This window comes from Carcharodon carcharias, chromosome 1 (genome assembly GCF_017639515.1).
Source record: "Carcharodon carcharias isolate sCarCar2 chromosome 1, sCarCar2.pri, whole genome shotgun sequence".
Lineage (NCBI taxonomy): Eukaryota > Metazoa > Chordata > Chondrichthyes > Lamniformes > Lamnidae > Carcharodon > Carcharodon carcharias.
In genome coordinates this window covers 171,209,891-171,232,828 of record NC_054467.1, presented here as the reverse complement: position 1 = coordinate 171,232,828, position 22,938 = coordinate 171,209,891, and the positions used below count along the sequence as shown (strand labels likewise).

General features: G+C 42.1%; 1 protein-coding gene across 5 annotated transcripts in view; it reads left to right on the top strand.

Moving 5' to 3' along the window:
• Positions 1 to 22,938, top strand: part of ipo11 (importin 11) — a 699,237-nt gene that overhangs the window by 92,639 nt on the left and 583,660 nt on the right. For 3 of the 5 annotated variants that reach the window (XM_041187063.1, XM_041187053.1, XM_041187091.1), the window contains 2 exons: positions 7,986 to 8,058; positions 10,574 to 10,777. In XM_041187063.1, coding sequence (XP_041042997.1) covers positions 7,986 to 8,058; positions 10,574 to 10,777 — 277 coding nt within the window. The remainder of the gene's footprint in view (positions 1 to 7,985; positions 8,059 to 10,573; positions 10,778 to 22,938) is intronic. The other 2 variants (XM_041187080.1, XM_041187071.1) reach the window with 1 other exon arrangement.

Below are 22,938 nucleotides of genomic sequence, written 5' to 3'. Positions count from 1 at the left end.
CTGGCAGATTGGAAGATGGCAAATGTGACTCTACTATTTAAAAAAAGGAGGGAGGGAGAAAACAGCGAATTACAGACCGGTTAGCCTAACAGTGGTAGGGAAAATGCTAGAGTCTGTTATAAAGGATGTGATAATAGGACACTCAGAAAATATCAACGGGATTAGACAAAGTCAGCATGGATTTATGGAAGGGGAATAATGTTTGACAAACCTGCTGGAGTTCTTTGAGGACTTAGAGCAGAGTAGATAAGGGAGAACCAATGGATGTGGTGGTATTTGGATTTTCAGAAAGCTTTTGATAAGTATGTAAAGTTAAGGCATGTGGGGTTGGGGGTTAAGTAATGTATTGGCATGGATTGAGGCTTGGCTAGCAGACAGGAAACTGCAGGAATAAATGAGTCTTTTTCAGAATGGCAGGTATTGACTAGTGGGGTACCACAGGGATCAGCGCTTGGGCCCAGCTATTCACGATGTATGTCAATGATTTGGATGAGGGAACCAAATGTAATATTTCCAAGTTTGCTGATGACACAAAACTTGGTGGAAATGTGAGTGATGATGAGCATGTTAAAAGGCTTCATGGTGATTTTGACAGGTTGACTGAGTGGGCGAATACATGGCAGATACAGTATAATGTGGATTAATGTGACGTTATCCACTTTGGTAGGAAAAATAGAATGGCAGAGTATTATTTAAATGGCAATAGATTGGGAAATGTTGATGTACAAAGGGACCTGGGTGCCCTTGTACACCAGTCACTGAAAGCAAGTATGCAAGTGCAGCAAGCAGTTAAGAAAGCAGATGGTATATTGGCCTTCATTGCGAGAGGACTTGAGTACAGGAGCAAGGATGTCTTACTACAGCTGTACAGGGCCTTGGTGAGACCAAACCTGGAGTATTAGAACCATAGAAAAGTTACAGCACAGAAGGAAGCCATTCAGCCCATCTTGTCATGCCAGCCCAAGGATATCCAGGTGCCCTTTCTAATCCCACCTTCCTGCAGTTTTGGTCTGCTTATCTAAGAGGATATACTTGCCATAGAGGGAGTGTAGCGAAGGTTCACCAGACTCATCCTTGAACCATTGTAGTCCACCTGGTGTACATACAACCACAGTGCAGTTAGGACAGGAGTTCCAGGAGTTTGACCCAGCGACAGTGAAGGAACAGCAATATTATTTCAAGTCACGAAGGTTTGCGGCTTGGAGGGGAACCTTCAGGTCCCCATGTGTCTTCTGCCCTTGTCCTTCTAGTTGGTAGAGTGTGGTTTTGGAAGGTGCTATTAACTTCAATTTTGTTAGGGCTCCTTGATGTCAAAGACAGTTGCTTTCACTTAACAACTACAATTTAGCTCTTTTGTCCGTGATTGGACCAAGGTTGAAATGAGATCTGGAGCCAAGAGCCCTGGCGGATCAAAAACAGCATCTGAGAGCAGGTTATTGCTGTGTTAAGTATCATTTGATAGTACAGTTGATGATATCTTCCATCACTCTTCTGATATTTGAGAATAGAGTGATGGAGTGGTAATAGGTTGGACTGTGTTTGCCCTGCTTTTGGCAAATAACTGCAGTGCATATTGTATAAGGTACACACTGCTTTGGTGGATGAGGGAGCAAATATTTACGGTAATGAGTGGAGTGCTGATCAAATGGGTGCTTTGTCTTGGATGGCATTGAGCTTCTAAAGTGTTGTTGGAGCTGTAGACATCCAGGCAAGTGGGGAGTATTCCATCGCACTCCAGATGTGTGCCCTGTAGATTGTGGACAGGCATTAGGGAGTCAGAAGGTGAGTTAGATCACAGAATTCCCTACCTCCGAAGAGTCATATTGGACTCAAAAAACTTAACTGTGTTTCTCTCTCCACTGATGCTGCCAGACTTGTTGAGTTTTTCCAGCACTTTGCTTTTAATTCCCAACCTCTGACCTCAATGGTAACCTGCAAGCTGTTGATGGTGGGGGATTCAGTAATGGTAATGCCATTTAATGTCAAGGGGAGATGGTTAGATTCTCTCTTGTTGTAGATGTGTGACATGAATATTACTTTCCGTGTACCAGTGTTGTCCAGATCTTAGTGTATGTGGGTACAGATTGCTTGAATATCTGAGGAATTTGAAATGGTGCTGAACATGTGCAATCATCAGTGAACATCCGCATTTCTGACCTTATGATGGAGGGAAGGTCATTGAAACACCTGAAGATGGCTGGGCTTAGGGCACTACAGTAAAGAATTCCTGCAGCGATGTCCTGGGGCTGAAGTGATTGGCCTCCAACAGCCATGACCATCTTTCTTTGTGCTGGTTATGACTCCAATCTGCGGAAAGTTTCCCCCACCCTGTTCTCATTAACTTCAATTTTGTTAGGGCTCCTTGATTCAAAGGCAGTTGCTTTCACTTAACTATTACAATTCAGCTCTTTTGTCTGTGATTGGACTAAGGCTGAAATGAGATCTGGAGCCTAGAGCCTTGGCAGACCAAAAACTGAGCATCTGTGAGCAGGTTAATGTTGTGTAAGTATCATTTGATAGGACAGTTGACGACATCTTCCATCACCCTTCTGATATTTGAGAATAGAGTGATGGGGTGGTAATAGGTTGGACTGTATTTGCCCTGCTTTTTGTTGACAGGGCATCCCTAGGCATTTTTTTCAAATTGTTGGGTAGATTTGTAAACTGGATTCGAAATTGGCTGTGTGGGAGAAGACAGAGAGTGGTAGTGAATGATTGCTTCTCAGACTGGAGCTCTGTGACTAGTGGTGTGCCTCAGGGATCTGTGCTGGGACTTTTGTTGGTTGTTGTCTATATTAATGATTTGCATGATAATGTGGTAGACTGGATAAGCTAGGTTTGCTGATGACACTAAGATTGAAGGTGTTGTGGACAGCGAGGAAGGCTTTCAAACTTGCAGAGGGATCTGGACCAACTGGAAAAATGGGCCAGAAAATGGCAGATGGAATTTAATGCAGAAAAGTGTGAGGTGTTGCATTTTGGAAGGACAAACCAAGGTAGGACATACACAGTAAATGGTAGGGCACTGAGGAATGCGGAGGAACAAAGGGATCTGGGAGTTCAGATACATAGTTCCCTGAAAGTGGCATCACAGGTAGACAGGGTTGTAAAGAAAGCTTTTGGCATACTGGCCTTCATAAATCAAAGTATTGAGTATAGTAGCTGGGATGTTATGGTGAGGTTGTATAAGACATTGGTGAGGCAAACTTTGGAGTATTGTGTGCAGTTCTGGTCGCCTAACTACAGGAAGGATATCAGTAAGATTGAAAGAGTGCAGAGAAGATTTACTAGGCTGTTGCCGGGTCTTAAGGAGTTGAGTTACACGGAAAGATTAAACAGATTAAGACTTTATTCCTTTGAGTGTAGAAGGATGAGGGGAGATTTGATAGAAGTTTACAAAATTATGAGGGGTATAGACAGAATAAATGTGAGTAGGCTCTTTCCACTTAGATTAGGAGAGATAAACATGAGAGGACATGGCTTTAGGGTGAAAGGGGAAAGGTTTAAGGGGAACATTAGGGGGAACTTCACTCAGAGTGGTGAGATTGTGGAGAGAGCTGCCATCTGGCGTGGTAAATGCGGGCTCACTCTTAAGTTTTAAGAATAAATTGGTTAGATACATGGATGGGAGAAGTCTGGAGGGTTATGGACTGGGTGCAGGTTAATGGGATTAGCGGAATAAGATTTCGGCACAGACTAGAAGGGCTGAATGGCCTGTTTTCTGTGCTGTAGTGTTCTATGGTTCTATGCCGATGTTGTATCTGTACTGGAACATCTTGGCTAGAGGTGGCCCTAGCTCTGGAGCACCATTCTTAAGTACTAAGCCAGGGTGTTATCAGAGTCCATAGCCTTTGCCATATCCAGTGGGAAGGGCCTGGCGTTGTGGCTGTGATTGCCAGGTTCTGTCCCTGGCATGGTCTGCTGCACTCTTCATTGAACCAGGGCTAATTTCCCAGCTTGATGGTGTTCGTGGAGTGAAGGGATATGCTGAGCCGAGAGGCTACAGATTGTGGGTGAATACAATTTTGTGGCTGCTACTGTGTCTCATGGATGCTCAGTTTTAAACTGGTGGCTCTGAATCCACCCCATTTAACACAGCAGTTGTGCTACACAACACAGATGGTGTCAGCGTAAAGATGGGATTTTGTCTCCGCAAGGACTGTGTGGCAGTCACTCTTACCAATTTTGACATGAACAGATGCATCGGTGACAAGTGGGTTGACGAGAGCATGGTCAAGTAGGTTTTTCACTCTTATTGATCCTCTCAGTATCTGCCGGAGACCCAGACTGCCAGATATCAGCTTCAGGACTCAGCGTCATTACTGACCATGCTGACTGTCAAGCTTCTTGATGGTAGATATTGATGTGCCTCCCTCCCCCCCACAAACAGAGAAATTTCTGTACGCTTGCTACCCTCAGTCCACCTTTCAAGTGGTGTTCCCACTTGGTTGGTTGGTTGGTGTGGTGTGTGTGGTGTTGTGTGTGGTGTTGTTGTGTGGCACTCTAGGTAGTAATCAGAGAAAAGTTTTCTTGCCCATATTTGGCCTGATGCCATGAGACTTTATGGGGTCTTGAGTCATTATTGACCCCTGGGGCCGGTCCCTCTTGATTGTAAACCACTGTGCCACCACCTCTGATGGGCCTGTTTTACAATGGGATAGGGCCTACCCAGGGTTAATGATGGAGGAGTCTGGGGCATTGACTGTAAGGTATGAGTTGGTGAGCATGTATATGTTGCTTGTATAGTTTGTGGGTCTGCTCTCCTAACTTTGGCAGAAGCCTCTAGATATTAGAAAGGATCCTGTTATGATCTAGTTGCCAGGCTGCAGGGTGTCCAAGGCTGGGAACTAAATATTCAAGGATATTCAGCATTTAGGGAGGACAGTCAAAAAGGAAAGGGTAGTGCTGATTATAAGGGGTGAGATCAGTACATTAGTGAGAAGAGGATCTTGGATCAGAAGAACAGGATGTGGTCTCCATTTGGCTGGAGCCAAGAAACAGCAAGGGACAGCAAACATTGGTAGGATAAAAACTAGTTCTGTTGAAGGGTCATGAGGACTCGAAATGTCAACTCTTCTCCACCGATGCTGCCAGACCTGCTGAGTTTTTCCAGTATTTCTGTTTTTGTTGTGAAACATCGGTATGAATTGTTTATAGGCCACCTATAAGCCAGTTGTTTATTGTGGTGGTAATGTCGGGCACAGTATCAGTCAGGAAATTAAAGGTGCATGTAACAAGGGATAATACAGTAATAATGGGAAACTTTCAACCTACATATAAACCGGTTAAATCTAATTAGCTCTAATGCTGTGGAGGATGAATTCCTGGAATGTTTACTAGATGGTTTTCGAGAGCAGCATGTTGAGGAACCAACTGGGAAACGGGCTATTTTGGAACTAATATTATGCAATGAGTGAGGGCTAATTAATAATCTTGTTGTAAAAGAACCCTTAGTGAAGAGTGACCATAATATCATAGAATTTTATATTAAGTTTGAAAACAGTGTAGTTCAATCGAAAACTGGGGTCTTAAATCTAAGCAAAGGAAACTATGAAGGTATGTGGGGCAAGTTGGCTGTGGTGGATTGGGAAACTACATTAAAAGATTTGATAGTAGACAGACAATGGCTCGCATTTAAAGAACTAAAACATTGCTTACAACAAACATGCTTTCCGTTAAGGCACAGAAATCCAACAGGAAAAGTGAGTCAACCGTGGCTAACAAAAAAAGTTAAAGATTGTGTTAGATCAAAGAAAGAGGCTTGGAGTTACCAAAAAAAAATAAGCCTGAGGGTTGGGAACATCTTTGAATTCATAAGCCATTGACAACTAACATGAAGGTGCAGCAAGACGGCAGATGGTATGTTTGCCCTTATTGCAAGGAGATTTGAGTACAGGAGTAAAGATGTATTGCTTCAATTGTATAGAACTTTGTTTAGATCGCACCTAGAGTATTGTGTACAGGTTTGGTCCCTTTACTGAAGGAAGGATCCACTGGCTTCAGAGAGATTGCAGCAGATGTTCAACATTCCTGGGGGGATAGCGGGACTGTCTTACGAGGAGAGAATTGAGGAGACTGAGCCTGTATTCTCTGAAGTTTGGAAGAATGGGCGGTGATCTCATTAACACAGAAAATTCTTAAAAGGCTAGACAGGGTCGATGCAGAAGCGATGTTCCCCTGGTTGGGGGAGATGGGGGGTGGTCAAGAACCAGAGGACAGTCTCAGAATAAGGGGTAAGCCAGTTAACATAAGAACATAGGAGCAGAAGAAGGCCATTTGGCCCCTCGAGCCTGCTCCGCCATTCAATTAGATCATGGCTGATGTTCTACCTCAATGCCACCTTCCCATGCTATCCCCTAGAAATCTGTCAACCTCTGCTTTGAACATACTCAATGACTGAGACTCCTCAGCCTACTGGGGTAGAGAATTCCAAACATTTACCACTTCCTCATCTCATTTTAAATGGCCTGCCTCTTATTCTGAGACTAAATCCTTTTGCTCTAGACCCCCCCAACCAGGGAAAACACCCTTCTTGCACCTACCCTGTAAGAATTTTGTATGCCACAATGAAGTCACCTCTCATTCTTCTAAACTCTAGAGAATACAGGCCCTTGGTCTCTCCTCACAGGACAATCCAGCCATCCCAGGGATTAGTCTGGTATATCTCTGTAGCAATCACTCTAACGGCCAGTATACCCTTCCCTAGATAAGGAAATCAAAACTGCGCACAATACTCGGAGTTGTGGTCTCATCAAGGTGCTATACAACTGCAGCAAGACTTCCTTATTCCTGAACTTAAAATCCCCTTGCAAAAATGTACCATTTGCCTTCCAATTGCCTGTTGCATTTGCATCGTAGCTTTCAATGACTTATAAACAAGAACTCCCAGATCCCTTTGGGCATCAACACTTCCCAAAATCTCTCAAATCCATGTTGACTCTGCCCAATCCTACCATTATTTTCTAAGTGTCCAGTTATCACACCCTTTATAATGGATTCAATTAAGGAGTGAGATGAGGAAGAATTTCTTCACTCAGAGCGTAGTGAATCTTTGGAATTCTCTACGCGAGAAGGTTGTGGAGCTCAGTCATTGAGTTTGGGCAAGACAGAGATCAATAGATTTCTCGATACGAATGACATCAGGGGTTATGGGGATAGTGCCGGAAAATGGGGTTGAGGTAGATGATCAGCCATGAGCTATTTGAATGGCAGAGCAGGCTCGAGGGGCTGAATGGCCTACTCCTGCTCCGATGTTCCTAAGGAGGACTTGGTAGCGTTGACTGGGCTGGATGCACTGTTGTCATTTCCGGTCCCTAGGTCGATGCCAGATCATCCATTTTTTATTCTTCATTTTTTTTGACTTTTTTGGTGCAACTGAGTGGCTTGCTAGGCTATTTCAGAGGACAGTTGAGATTCAGCCTCCTTGCTGTGTGGGTTTGGAGTCATATTTAGGACAGACCAGGTAAGGACAGTAAGTTTCCTTCCATGAAGGACATTAGTGAATCAGGTGGCTTTTTATGGCAATCAGGTATTTTCATCATTATTGATCTTAGCTTTTTATTCCAGATTTACTAGTTAATTTTAACTTGTCTCTGATCATTCCCCTGATAATGTCAAATTTACAATCTCCACGATTGTGCCCTGTTCATCTTTAACTGTCGTGAATCTTGTTTTCTTGTTTGCACCTTCTTCCACTGATCTGCCCTTTATCCTATCATTATCATTATCAGCATTTTCCACTGCAGATATGCTTTGTTTGAAAGGAGACAGGATTGTCAAAATCACCATGTTGTGCAATCATACAAAAGGCACTGTTCCACAAACTCTGCGTGCCATTATCAGCATTTTTAGTATTGGATTTAAGGTTTTATTTGGCAGGGATAATTCATGAATAAAGTGGTTGTGTCATTATCATTTATTTGTTTCATTATTATTTGTCTAGTTATAGCCTTCATTGAGAATTTTTTTTTTTTTACTTGTTACAGTGCTATATCAGAAGAAGAAAAGTCCTCATTGCGTGCAGGGCTCATTGCAAATTTTAATGAACCAGTGAATCAGGTTGGTGATATGATTTCACATGGATTTCTACCTGTTAATTCTGTAAGGCAATTTTTTGCCCTCCTGTGCAAGAAATCACCATGCTATTTTGTCAGCATTAAAGCAAGGATGAAAATTGTGATAAATAGCATTATAACAGTAGTGTTGATAATGAATGCCTCATTCTGCCAAACCAGAAATAATGTGAATTTAATTACTATAATGGTGCAACTAGATTCTTAAATGGTGATTTTCCTTGACTCCAAATACATTTGCGTGTCTCTGTAAATGTGTTCACAAAAATGCTTAAATTAAAATACCTTGTAGAAGCTGAACTTATATTTTGTCACCAATCGGTATTCAAATAGTGAGTAATTCTGTCTTTTTGCAACAATACTAATTTTACTGGGTTTATAACTAATTAAAAAATCTTATCTGGAGACATAAATTAGCCCTAAACTACTTACAAAGTCCTGAACTGCTAATAAAAGGGACAGTAGCAATGTGGATACAAAATTGGCTGAAAATAGGAAGCAGAGAGTAGTGGTAGATGGATATTTTTCAGGCTGGAGGAAGGCTTGTAGTGGAGTTCCCCTGAGGCCGGTATTGGGACCCTTGCTTTTCCTGATATATATTAAGGATCTAGGTCTTGGTATGCAGGGGACAATTTACGAATCTGGGGAGTGTTGTGAACTGTGAGCAGGATGGTGTGGAACTCGAAGAAGACAGACAAGTTGTTGGAGTGGGCAGAGAGGTGGCAGATGAAATTCAATGCAGCGAAGTGTGAGGTGATGCATTTTGGTAGGAAGAACATGGACAAATGATATAAAGTAAGTGGTGAAATTTTGAAGAGGTGCTGCAGAGGCAGAAAGACCTGGATGTATATGTGCATAGATCATTGAAAATGGCAGGATATGTAGAGAGAGTAATTAATAAGTGTATAGTATCCTGGGTTTTATTAATAGGGGTATAGAGTACAAGAGCAGGGAGGTCATGCTGAATTTGTATAAGGCACACGTTAGACCTCAGCTGGAGCACTGTGTACAGTTCTGGGCACCTCATTATAGGAAGGATGTGAGCACATTAGAAAGAGTGCAGAAGAGGTTTACAAGAATGGTTTCAGGGATGAGAAACTTCAACAATGAGGATAGATTGGAGAGGTTGGGATTGTTCGATGGGGAGAAGAAGGCTAAGAGGAAATTTGATAGAGGTGTTCAAATCATGAAGGTCTGGACAGAGTAGATGGGGGGAAGCTGTTCCCACTCATAAAAGGACCAAGAAAGAGAGGGCACAGATTTAAAGTGATTTGCAAAAGAAGCAAATATGACGTGAGAAAAAACTTTTTCACATGAGTGGTTCGGATCTGGAATGCACTGTTTGGAAGTGTAGTGGAGGTAGATTCAGTTGAGGCATTCAAGAGGGAATTAGATAATTTAAATTGAAACAATGTGCAGGGGTACAGGAAAAGGCAGGGCAATATTACTGGGCCATAATACTCATTTGGAGAGCCAGTGCAGACACAGTGGGCTGAATGGCCTCCTGTGCCATTAAAAATAATTCCGTGATTCTGTTCTTTTTCTGATTCCTTGGGAAGCTACAATCAAGATGTCTGTTTGCATGTATATATTTCTATGTTTGTCTTAATGCAAAACAAATATATATGATTAAATAACTAGTTTCACATTTAGCATGCAATATGTCACGTGATCATTTCATTATGTATTGCGTTGTGGGGAGACACTGGCAGTTGAAAACTGAAGTAGCTGTGAAGTCATGTTCACCTTGTCTACTTGTAGCCATTGGGGCCCCTTGATACTGCCATCCAAACATTTTGGACGTTGATAATACAAAAACCTACTTGCTGGTGGTACTAATAAATGACCAGATAATCATTTAATTGAGAAGAATTGTGACCAGGACACAATCTTTTGCTCTTTACATATTTCTATGGGATTTTTCACATGCAACCAATTATGGAGATGTGGTCTTGATATCACAGCTTATCAATGCATAACCAGAGTTCTTTTGACAGTTTTCACTTTGTGGTCCAGCTGTCACTTATATGTATTTCTTGGTGAACTCCAGTATAATCTCGAGCATCCTCATTCAGATTACTCCTCTGCATATTTTTAGTTAGAGTTCAGTGTGAGTTTTCTGTGTTCTTCAGAACAAAAATGCAGTTTTCCATCTATTTGATTTTAAGGTTTGTAGAACAGAGACATTACTTTTTCAAATATCTTTACTCATTGGATGACCCAGCGTTGATTAAAAATGAGTGCAGACCCATGAAAGTGATTGGTACCTCGTGTGTCTATGCATTTCTGATTTGATGAAATATTTTGTTCATAACCTAAAACCACAAAATCAACTATTTACTGATAAGTGAAATTAGGCAAAAATTTTCTTTTAAATCTGAAAGCTGATGATTTCTCAAAACTATATATTTGTTTTGAAGAACATAACATCAGTGTTTCTTCTGCATTTCTTTCATGGACTATTCAATGATTTAACCTGCTTGTTGTTTATGTCTTTACAGATTGCAACTCAAATTGGGGTACTGATTGCCAAGGTTGCCAGGTTAGATTGCCCTCGGTACTGGCCAGAACTAATTCCAACACTGTTGGAATCTGTTAAAGTGCAGGATGATCTCCGTCAACACAGAGCATTGCTTGCCTTTTATCACGTCACTAAGACTCTTTCATCCAAAAAACTGGTAGCAGATAAGAAGCTGTTTCAAGATGTAAGTACTTTTAAATGTTCAGTGAAAAATGCTTGTCTTCATATAATGCTCTTCATGTAAAAGAGCAGTTCTTGGCAGTTGAAGGTAGAGCGAGTCTGAGTTTTTCAGACTAATACATGGTTGAAGAGAGGGTTTATGGGATGCATTAGAAGGAAGGAAAGAAGGTCGCTCAGCAAAATGATTTTGGGTGAAAATTTAAAAATTCCACAACATGGATAGGAATTTGATTTAAAAAATATAGAGTGGTGAATGAATGTCTTTAGATTGGTGGGATATGACTAGGGGAGGTAGCGTTGTGGAGATAGTGATGTAGTGATATTATCACTATACTAGTAATCCATGAGCTCCAGGCTGGGTTCTAATCCCATCATGGCAGATGGTGGAATTCAATTTCAATTAATAAGTCTGGAATATAAAGCTAGTAATGGTGATCATGAAACTATCATCAATTGTTGTAAAAAAATCGCTCTGGTTCACTAATGCCCTTTAGGGAAGGAAATCTGCTATCCTTACCTGACCAGACTGATGGCAATTGGTTGACTTCTAATTGCCCTCTGAAATGGCCTAGCAAGCCACTCAATTCAAAGGCAACTCGGGATGGGCAACAAATGCTGGATTTGTCAAGGAACCACATTCCATGAAAGAATAAATAAAAACAGTGGTTTTATGTTAGTGCAAGTATTTTTTTCCAATATATGTAAATGGTTGGGAATTGAATGCAGGGAACACGATCAAAATTTGCAGACAGCCCAAAAATCGAGCATGTTTGGCTGAAGAGGAATGCAAGACTGTTTTGGAGGGTGGAAATTTTAGATTGGACAGATCAATTTTAGTTGAAATTTAATCTAAGTGAATGTGAAGTCATCCTTTTAGGTGCAAGACTAAGCAAAGGAGAAGTACACTGAATGGTAAAACTTTAAAATGTGTGGAGGAGAGATTTGGGTATTCTGATAAATCCTGACAAATGGCGAGTTTTTTTTAGAACAGAAAGCATTTGGGATCCTTGAGATGATGACTGGGCTATTTGTACAGAAATGATGCTAAATCTACACAAATTATTAGTGAGACTGCAGTTGAAATATTCAGTTATGGATGGTTAATGTTGAGAGTGCAATGGAGTTTCATTAAGGGACAAGAAACTTTAGTTACAAGGAGAGATCAAAGAAACTTTAGAGTTTATTGGTTTTATCAATCGAGACATCGAGTGCAAAAGCAAGGAAGTTATTCTAAACCTTTATAAATCACTGTAAAAGCCTCACGTATTGTGTTCAGTTCTGAGGACTACATTGCAAAAAGGATACCAAGGCCTTGAAGATGTGCAAAGAAGATTTATCAGGGGTTTGGACTCAAGTTATATAAAGTGGGTAGAGCATCTGGGATTATTGTTCTTAAAGCAGAGATGGATAAAGGGAGATTTAATATAGATCTTCAACATTGAGGGATTTTGATAGAGGAAATAAGTAAAAACCATTTCCACTATTGGGAAGATGGGTAAACAAAGGGCATGGATCTAAAAAAGTGAAGAGGGCACTCAGTAGAGCACACACCTCTGCTGCTCTGTGTTAACTTAATGTTATTACAATTACGGAGTTCTGGCTTTTCTCTGCATGGTTGATGCTCATAACTACAGAGCTGAAACAAATTAATTTTTTCAGAGCGCCCATCTCAATGAAGCGGCTTCAGGCTAATCCAAATCCATCAACCAGCTCTGAAAACTCTGCTCACATTTTGACAGCTGTGATGAATCCCACCACAACAACTGGGACTGTTCACAGCATTCTAAAGCAATGAACGACATTCTAAGTAAACAGCCCACAGCATTTAAAAAAAAAAGTCAAATCTCCCTAATTCTCGACGTTGATGGATTCTTTGAAAAATTCCAGATCTGGATCTGAATCCGCAGCTTCGCCAAAAACTAATCATTTCTATTATCAGCCATACACTATCTGTTTTGTTGGCATTACTGATTAGTTTTTGAGATATATTGCTTATAGACAGACTAACAGTTGCAAAATCATTACCTTCAGTGACAAAGATATTGAATGGCAAAAGAACAGAGGGGAGATGAGATTTTCTTTAAACTGTTTTAACCCAGCCCCCTTTAGGTGAAGGCTAAAATTCCATTAGATGTTTAATTTTGGTTTGTCATTTTTTATTTTTGTGCATCTTTGTTGTTCCATGGTTGATAGTTTCTCACCATTTATACAATACGCTGATCAGTTTATTTTATGTAAAAAAATAGGTAAACCTCACTTCCTCGTTTATCTCAGGAATCAACCTAATGCACCTTCTCTTAACTGCCTGCAATGCAAGTGTACCCCTCCTTAAGTAAGGAGACCAATACACAGTTCTCTAGGTGAGTTCTTAAATGCCCTGCACAGTTGTAGCAAGACTTCCCTCCATATATACCCCATACCCCTGGCAATAAAGGCTAACCTTCTGTTTGCTGCCTTAATACTTGTTGTACCAGTATGCTACCTTTTAGTAATTCATGTACGAGGGCACCTGGATCCCTCTACTGCAGCATTCTGGAGTCTGTCTCTATTTAAAGAATATTCTACTTTTCTATTCTTCCTGCCAAAGTGGACAACAACACATTTTCCCACACTATACTCCATCTGCCAAATTTTTTCCCATTCACCGAACCTATATATACCCCTTTGCAGATTTGTGCCCGCCTCTCAACTTGCCACCTTAGCTATTTTTGGAGCCACATTTGCTGATAATACGATGTGCTTGGTCCCTTCATCCAAGTAATTAACATAGATTGTAAATAGTTGATGACCCTGCACTGATCCCTGTGGCACCCCCACTAGTCACAGTTTGCCAACCTGAAAATGACCCATTTATCCCATCTGCTTCCTGTTAATCAGCCAATCCTCTATCCATGCTAATATGTTACCCCCAACATCACGAGCTCCTAACTTGTGTGATAATCGTTTACGGTTTATGTGGTGTCTTATTGAATAATTTTTGGAAATCCAAATACATTAAATCTACTGGTTCCCCTTTATTCTCCCTTTTATTACATCCTCAAAGAACTCTAATAAACTTGTCAAACTTAATTTCCCTTTCATAAAACCTTGCTAACTCTGCCTCATCGTATTGTGGTTTTCTAAATGCCCTGCTACATGCTTAATAATGGATTTCAGCATTTTCCCAGTGACAGATGTTATGCTAACTGGTCTATAGTTTCCTGCCTTCTCTCTCCCACCTTTCTTTAATAGAAATGTTACATTTATGGTTTTCCAATCATCTGAGGACTTTTTCAGAATCTTGGGAATTTTTGAAGATTATTAGCAATACATTGAACTCCATTTGCCACAGTTTCCCGTTTGCCCAGCCTATCAATGTCCCTTGGAAAATTTCTGCTCGCATCTACACTACCTACTGTGCCATGTAATTTGGTATGGTCAGCAAAGTTGGATGTATGTTTCTCTATTCCTCATCGAAGTGCTCTATATTTCTTCCATGTCTTCCGTTGTTTATTAATGAGGCAAATGATGTCTGAAAAGCCTAGTCTCCAAATTATCCCCTAGTCCAAGCAATGCCTGATTTGATGCTAGGTGAATGTCCCATCATAAAATCAGTTATAGTGCCAAAAATAATGTGGGACATGAAGCATCCTTGCCTGACACCAGTTATTACATCAAATCAGTAAGATAATTCACTTGTTTATACACTGCGTTTCTTGTTACAGAATCTATGCTGATGGCTTTCCTAGGTAATCCATAAGCCTTGAGAATCTAATATTAAATATCCGTTGACACTGTTGAACGCCTTTTGCAAATCAATGAAATTCAGTCCCAGTGATAATTGTCATTCTTTGCTTTGGTCCATGAACTGAGTAGATAGGGAAGAACTGCTCCCATTGGAGGAAGGTCATGAACCAGAGGACATTGAATAAAGCTGAATGGCAAATGAACCAAAGGTGATATGGTGTAAATTTTATTACGCAGCAAGTGATTAGGATCTGGAATGAGCTTCCTGAGAATGTGTTAGAGGCAGATTCAATCATGGTTTTCGAAAGAACGTTAGTTAAGCACCTTAATAGAAAAAAATTGCAGGGAAAAGGTGAGGGAATGGAATTAGCTGAGTTACTCTTGCAGAGAGCTGGCATAGGTAAGATGGTCAGAACAGCCTCCATCTCTGCTTCAACTATTCTATACGAACATAAGAACAAGGAGTAGGAGTAGGCCAACCTGCCATTTAATAAGATCATGGCTGACCTGATAGTGACCTGAAACCTGCATCCCACCTATCCCAGGTAATCTATCACCCCCTTGCTTATCAGGAATCTATCCACTTCTGCCCTAAAAATATTCAAAGTCTCTGCTTCCATCACCCTTTCAGGAAGAGAGTTCCAGAGACTTACGACTCTGAGTGAAAAAAAATTTGCCTCGTTTCTATTTTAAATGGGCAACCCCTTATTTTTAGATAGCGACCCTTAGTTCTAGATTCTTCCACAAGAGAAAACATTCTCTCCACATCCACCCTGCCGAGACCCCCTCAGGATCTTATTTGTTTCAAACAAGTAGCCTCATACACTTGTAAACTTCAGCGGATACAAGCCGAGCCTGTCCAACCTTTCCTCATAAGACAACCCACCCATGCCAGGTATTAGTCTGGTAAACCTTCTCTGAACTGCTTCCAACATATTTACATGCTTCCCGAAATAAGGTGACCAAGACTGTATACAGTACTCCAAATGTGGTTTCACTAGTGCTCTGTACAACGGAAGCATAACCTCCCTACTTTTGTATTCAATTGCCCTTGCAATAAATTAAAACATTCTATTAGCAGTCCTAATTACTTCCTGTACTTGCATACTAGCCTTTTGTGATTCATGCTCTAGGACACCCAGATCTCTGTACCTCAGAGCTCTGCAATCTCTCACTATTTAGATAATATGACCCTCTTTTATTCTTCCTGCTAAAATGGACAATTTCATATTTTCCCACATTATACTCCATTTACCAGTCCTTTGCCCACTCACTTAACTTATATCTTTTTTTAGCCTCCGGATACCCTCCTCACAACTTACTTTCTTAGCTATCTTTGTGTCATCAGCAAATTTGACAACCATCCCTTCAATCCTTTCATCTAAGTCATTTATATAAATTGTAAACAGTTGAGATCCCAGCACTGATCCTTGTGGCACTCCATTCTTTGCAACTTGCCAACCAGAAAAGACCCATCTATGCCCACTCTCTGCTTTATGTTAGCCAGCTAATCCTCTTTTCCATGCCAATATGTTATCCCCTATACCATGAGCTTTTATTTTCCGCAATAACCGTTGATGTGGCACTTTACCAAATGTCTTCTGGAAATCTAAGTACAGCCAGTTCCCCTTTATCCACAGCATATGTTACTTCCTCAAATAACTCCAGTAAGTTGGTTAAACATGATTCCCCTTTCACAAAACCATGTTGACTATGCCTGATGACTTTGAGCTTATCCAAGTGCCCAGGTATAACTTCTTTAATAATAGCATCTAACATTTTCCCTACGACAGATGTTAAGCTAACTGGATTGTAGTTTCCCACTTTCTTTCTCCCTCCCTCTTTGAATAATGGTGTTACATTTGCTATCTTCCAATCTAATGGGACCTTCACCGAATCTAAGGAATTTTGGAAAAATGAAGTCAACACACCAACTATCTCACTAGACACTTCTTTTAACACCCTAGGATGAAGTCCATCAGGACCCAGGCTCTTGTCAGCCTGCAGCTCCAACAATTTACTCAGTACCACTTACTTCCCTGGTGACTTCCTTCCCCACTTCCATTTCCTGGTTTTTGTGGCTTCTGGGGTGATACTTGTATCCTCTATAGTGAAAACTGATGCAAAATACCTGTTCAATTCATCTGCCACCCCCTTTGTTTTTCATCAGCAATTCTCCAGACTTACTTTCTATAGGACCAATGCTCACTTTGTTAACTTTCTTTTTTCCCTTTTTTAAATATTTATAAAAACTCTTACTATCTGTTTTTATATTCCTGCCTAGCTTTCTCTCATACTCTTAATTTTTCCCTCCTTATTAGTTTTTTAGGCATTCTTTGCTGTTTCTTATATTCTGTTCAATCTTCTGACCTACGATTTATATGATGAGTACAAAATTTGTTCTGGCAAAAACTAGTTTGTTCTGCAGGGCCTGCCATTAATGACCACCATAATTCTGTTGAGGAAAATGGTACAACATTTAGTCAGGGAGAAAGAGCAACACAATGCAGTGCCAGTACCACTTACTTCTCTGGTGACTGTAATTTTCCTGATTTCCTTCCCCACTTCCATTTCCTGGTTTTTGCGGCTTCTGGGGTGTTACTTGTATCCTCTATAGTGAAAACTGATGCAAGATACCTGTTCAATTCATCTGCCACCCCTTTTTTTTCATCAGCAGTTGTCAGTTGTTATAATCACTTCTGTCCTAGGAGAATTTTGACAATGATTTCTTTTGTCTAACCTCTCGGTATTACTTCATGATGTGCAGGTAAAATCATAATTTGAACACTAACAAGTAATTTTCCTGCAAATTGATTAAACAATGATTTTGACAGTATTCAAAACTGAGAAGGAACATTAATGTTCTGTGATTCATTGTCATTGAATAAAAGATTAATATGTTGGTCTTCAATCTGAACTGTGTACTGATTCTGTGATGACTATGTTCTTTGACAGACCCACTGAAACAATAATATTGAGAAACATGTTTTCACTAGGTCTACAGTGTTTGAAGAGCAGCATCAATTTTACCTCTTAAATATGTACAGAATTGTGTAATCCTCCTCCTGGTTTAACTGGGAAAGACTCCTTGAATTACTTCTGCAATATAAGGACACATCAGTGGCAATTGTAAATTAAGTAGGAAAATATTTCACACTCTGCATTGCTTTTCGTTTTGATTCAGCGATAACAGTTGGATCTTAATTTTGAGTGGAATATCTGTTTTGATCATCTATATTCAGAGGAGGCTAACATAATCTGTGTTCCAGTCCTCCTCCAGAAATGACTGCCACTGCTGTTCTTGTACTGCAGAAGCAATTCAACAAATTTTCCTCATTTGGAAAGGATCTGACACCTCTTTTATGGCTCCTCCTGTGTTTCAGTCAAACCTAAACTTCATTCTTGTGTTGTCTCATTCCTTTTAAGTTATAAATATTGTCTCTTTCCTAGATCCTCATTGTACTGCGATCATGGCTCATTGTATAATTTTAAAAAATCCTTTCCTGGGATGTGGGCAAGCCTGGCTAGGACAGCATTTATTGCCCATCCCTAATTGCCCTCTTGAAGGTGGTGGTGAGCTGCTGCCTTGAACCACTGCAGTCCATGTGGTACACCCCAGTGCTGTTAAGAAGGCAGTTCCAGAATCTCGACCCAGCGACGGTAAAGGATCAGCGGCGATATACTTCCAAATCAGGATACTGTGGAGGAGGGGAACTTGCATGGTATTCCCATGCACCTGCTGCCCTTGTCCTTCTAGATGATAGAGGGTTTGGAAGTTGCAGTGGACGGAGCCTTGGTGAGATGCTGCAGTGCATCTTGCAGGTGGTACACAATGCTGCCACTGTGTTAGTGGTGGAGGGAGTGTATGGTTAAGGTGATGGGTGGGGTATCAGGATGGAGTATCAGCTAAGTAGGCTGCTTTGTCCTGGATGGTGTCAAGCTCCTTGAGTGTTGATGGATCTGCGCTCATCCAGGCAAGTGGAGAGTATTCCATCACCCTCCAGCCTTGTGGATGGTGGACAGGCATGAGCTGAGTTACCCTCTGCAGAATTCCCAGCCTTTGACCTGCACTTGTAGCTGTGGTATTTATATTGGTGATTTGCTTCAGTCTCTGGTCAATGGTAACTCCAAGGTGATGATAATGAGATATTCAGTGATGGTAATGCCACTGAACGTCAAAGAAAGAAGGCTGGATTCTCTCTAGCTGGAGACGATCATTGAATGCCTGGCACTTGTTTGGCGCAAATGTTTCTTTCCAGGTTATTGCTGAGTAAGCGCCTCTTAATAGCACTGTTGACAACACTTTCCATCACTTTGATGATTGGGAGTAGAATGATAGGGTGGTAATTGTCTAGGCTAGATTTGCCCTGCTTTTTATGTACAAGGCACATCTGGGCAATTGTCCACATTGAATGCCTGTGTTGTAGCTATACTGGAACAGCTTCATTAAGCGAGTGGCTTGTTCTGGAGCACAGGTCTTCAGCACTATTGCCGGAATGTTGTCAAGGCCCATTGCCTTTGCGGTATTCAGTGCCTTCAGCTGCTTTTTGATGTTATATGGAGGGGATTGAATTGACAAAAGATTGGCACCTGTGACGCTGGGACCTCAGGAATAGGGCATGATGGATCATCTACTTGTTACTTCTTGCTTAAGATGGTTGCAAATGCTTCTTTTGCACTGATGTGCTGGGTTCATTGAGGATGTGAATAATTGTGGAGCTTCCTCCTTCAGTTAGTTGCTTAATTGTCCACCAACATTCACGACTGGATGTGGCAGGACTGCAGAGCTTAGATCTGTTGGCTGTGGGATCAATTGGCTCTATCGCATGCTGGGTTCATTGTTTGGCATGCATATAGTCCTGTGTTGCAGCTTCACCAGATTGACACCTCTACTTTTAGGTATGCCTGGTGCTGCTCCTGGTATGCCCTCCTGCACTCTTCATTGAACCAGGGTTGATTCCCTTGCTTGATGATAATGGTAGAGTGGGAGATATGCCGGGTGATGAGGTTACAGATTGTGCTTGTATAAAATGCTGCTGCTGGTGGCCCACAGCATCTTATGGATGCTCAGTTTTGAGTTGCAAGAGCTGTTTGAAATCTATCCCATTTAGCACGTAGCTAGTTCCACACAGCACAGTGGAGGTTATCCTGAATATGAAGTCCAGACTGGGCCTCCACAAGCACAAGGTGGCCACACCTACCAATACTGTAATGGACAGATGCATCGACAACAGGTAGATTGGTGGGGACAAGGTTAAGTATGTTTTTCTCCCTTGTTGGTTCTCTCACCATCTGCTGCAGATCTAGTCTAGTGGCACTTTAGATCTGGGCCAGCTCAGTCAGTATTGGTGCTAGCAAACTACTCTTGGTAATGGACATTAAAGTCCCACACGCAGAGTACGTTTTTTACCCTTGCCATACTCAGTGCTGCTTTAGTATTTGACCTGATGCCATGAGACTTTGTGGTGTTCAGATTCAATGTTGAGGACTTGGGCATCTGCCTCTGATGGCCACTGTGCTGCCATCTCTAATGGGATGGTGATGTTGGTGCCTGGGACGTTATGGTTCTGAGAATGTGACTACTAGTCTGTTGCTTGACTACTTGTGGGACAGCTCTCCAAGTTTTGGCACAGGCCCCCTGATGTTACTGAGCAGGAATTTTGTTTTTATGCATTCTCGGGATGGGGACTTCATTGGCTGGGCTAGCATTTTATTGCCTATCCTTAGTTGCCCTTGAGAAGGTGGTGGTGAGCTGAATTCTTGAATTGCTGCATCCCATGTGGTGTAGGTACACCCAATTGCTGTTAGGAAAAGAGTTCCAGGATCTTGACCCAGTGGCAGAGAAGGAATGGCGGTATATTTCCAAGTCAGGATGGTGAGCACCTTGGAGGGGAACTTCCAGGTGGTGGTGTTCCCATCTACCTGCTGCCCTTGCCCTTCTAGTTGGTAGTGGTAGTGGGTTTGGAAGGTGATGTCTGAGGAGCCTTGGTGAATTCCTGTAGTGCATCTTGTAGATGGTACACACTGCTGCTACTGTGCATCAGTGGTGGAGGGAGTGAATGTTTGTGGATGTGGTGCCAATCAAGTGGGCTGCTTTGTCCTGGATGGTGTCAAGCTTCTTGAGTGTTGTGGGAGCTGCACTCATCCAGGCAAGTAGGGAGTATTCCATCACCTGACTTTGCACCTCGTAGATGGTGGACAAGCTTTGGGGAGTCAGGAGGTGAGTTACTCGTAGCAGGATTCCTAGTCTCTGACCTGCTCTTGTAGCCACAGTATTTATATGGCTAGCCCAGTTCAACTTCTGGTCAATGGTAACCCCCAGAATGTTGATAGTGGGGGATTCAGTGATGCTAATGCCATTGAACGTCAAGGGGAGATGTTGGGATTCTCTCTTGTTAGAGATAGCCATTGCCTGACACTTGTGTGGCGCGAATGTTACTTGCCACTTGCCGGTGTTGTAGCTGTACTGGAACAATTTGGCTAGGGGCGCAACAAGTTCTGGAGCACAGTCTTCAGCACTATTGCCGGAATATTGTCAGGGCCCCCAAAGCCTTTGCAGTATCCAGTGCCCTTAGCTGCCTTTGGATATCATGTGGAGTGAATAGAGTTGGCTGAAGACTGGCTTCTGTGATGCTGGGGACCTCCTGCGGAGGCCGAGATGGACCATTCACTCTCCACTTCTGGCTGAAGATTGTATGAATGCTTCAGCCTTACCTTTTGCACTGATGTGCTGGGCTCCTCTCTCATTGAGGATGGGGTTATTTGTGGAGCTTCCTCCTCCAAGTTGTTTAATTGTCCACCACCATTCACGACTGGATGTGGCAGGACTGCAGAGCTTAGAGCTGACCCGCTGGTTGTGGGATCGCTTAGCTCTGTCTATCACATGCTGCTTATGCTGTTTGGCATGCAAGTAGTCCTGTGTTTATAGCTTCACCAGGTTGGCACCTCATTTTTAGGTATGCCTGGTGCTGCTGCTGGCATGTCCTTCTGCACTCTTCATTGAACCAGGGTTGATCCCCTGACTTGATGGTAACGGTTGAGTGGGGGATATGCTGGGCGATGTGGTTACAGATTGTGTTCAAATGCAATTCTGCTGCTTCTGATGAACCACAGCGCTCATAAATGCCCAGTCTTGAATTGCTAGATCTGTTCAAAATCTACCCCATTTAGCATGATAGTGCCACACAATAGGATGGAGGGCATCCTCAATGTGAAGGCGGGACCTTGACTCCACAATGACAGTATCGGTAGGAGTGACCACTGCACAGCCATGGACAGTTGCATCTTTTTTTTATTCATTCATGGGATGTGGGCTTTGCTGGCAGGGCCAGCCTTTCTTGCCCATCCCTAATTGCCCTTGAGGAGCTGGTGGTGAGCTGCCACCTTGAACTACTGTAGTCAATGTGTGGGTACACCCAGAGTGGTGTTAGGAAGGGAGTTCTAGGATTTTGACCCAGCAACAGTGAAGAAATGGCAACTTATTTCCAAGTCAGGATGATGAGTGATGGTGTTCCCATTTATCTGCGGCCCTTGTCTCTCTAGATGGCAGCGGTTGTGGGTTTGGAAGGTGCTGTCAAAGGAGCCTTGGTGAATTCCTGCAGTGCATCTTGTAGATGATGCACACTGATGCTACTGTGCGTCGGTGGTGGAGTGAGTAAATGTTTATGGATGTGGTGCCAATCATGCGGGCTGCTTTGTCCTAGAAGGTGTCAAGCTGCTTGTGTGTTGTGGGAGCTGCACTCATCCAGGCAAGTTGGGAGTATTTCATCACACTCCTGACTTTGTGCCTTGTAGATGGTTGACAAGCTTGGGGAGTCAGGAGGTGGGTTACTTGTCACACAATTCTTAGCTTCTGATCTGCTCTTGTAGCCACAGTATTTATATGGCTAGTCCTGTTCAGTTTCTGGTCAATGGTAACCCCCAAGATGTTGATAGTGGGGAATTCAGTGATGGTAATGCCATTGAACATCAAGGAGGGATGATTTGATCCTCTGTTGTTGGGGATGGTCATTGCCTGACACTGGTGTGGTGCTAATGTTACATGCCATTTGTTAGCTCAAGCCTGGATATAGTCCAGGTCTTGCTGCATTTGGACATGAACTGCTTCAGTATCTGAGGAGTCGCGAATGGTGCTGAACATCGTGCAATCATCAGTGAACATCCCCACTTCTGACCTTATGATGGAAGGGAAGGTCATTGATGAAACAACTGAAGATGGTTGGGCCCAGGACTCTAAGCTGAGGAACTCCTGCAGTGATGTCCTGGAGTTGAAATAACTCCAACAACCACAGCCATTTTCCTTTATGCTCAGTATAACTCCAACCAGCAAAGTTTTTTTACCCTGATTCCCATTGACTCCATTTTTCTGGGGCTCCTTGATGCCACACTTGGTCAAATGCTGCATTGATGTCAAGGGCAGTCACTCTCACCTCACCTTGC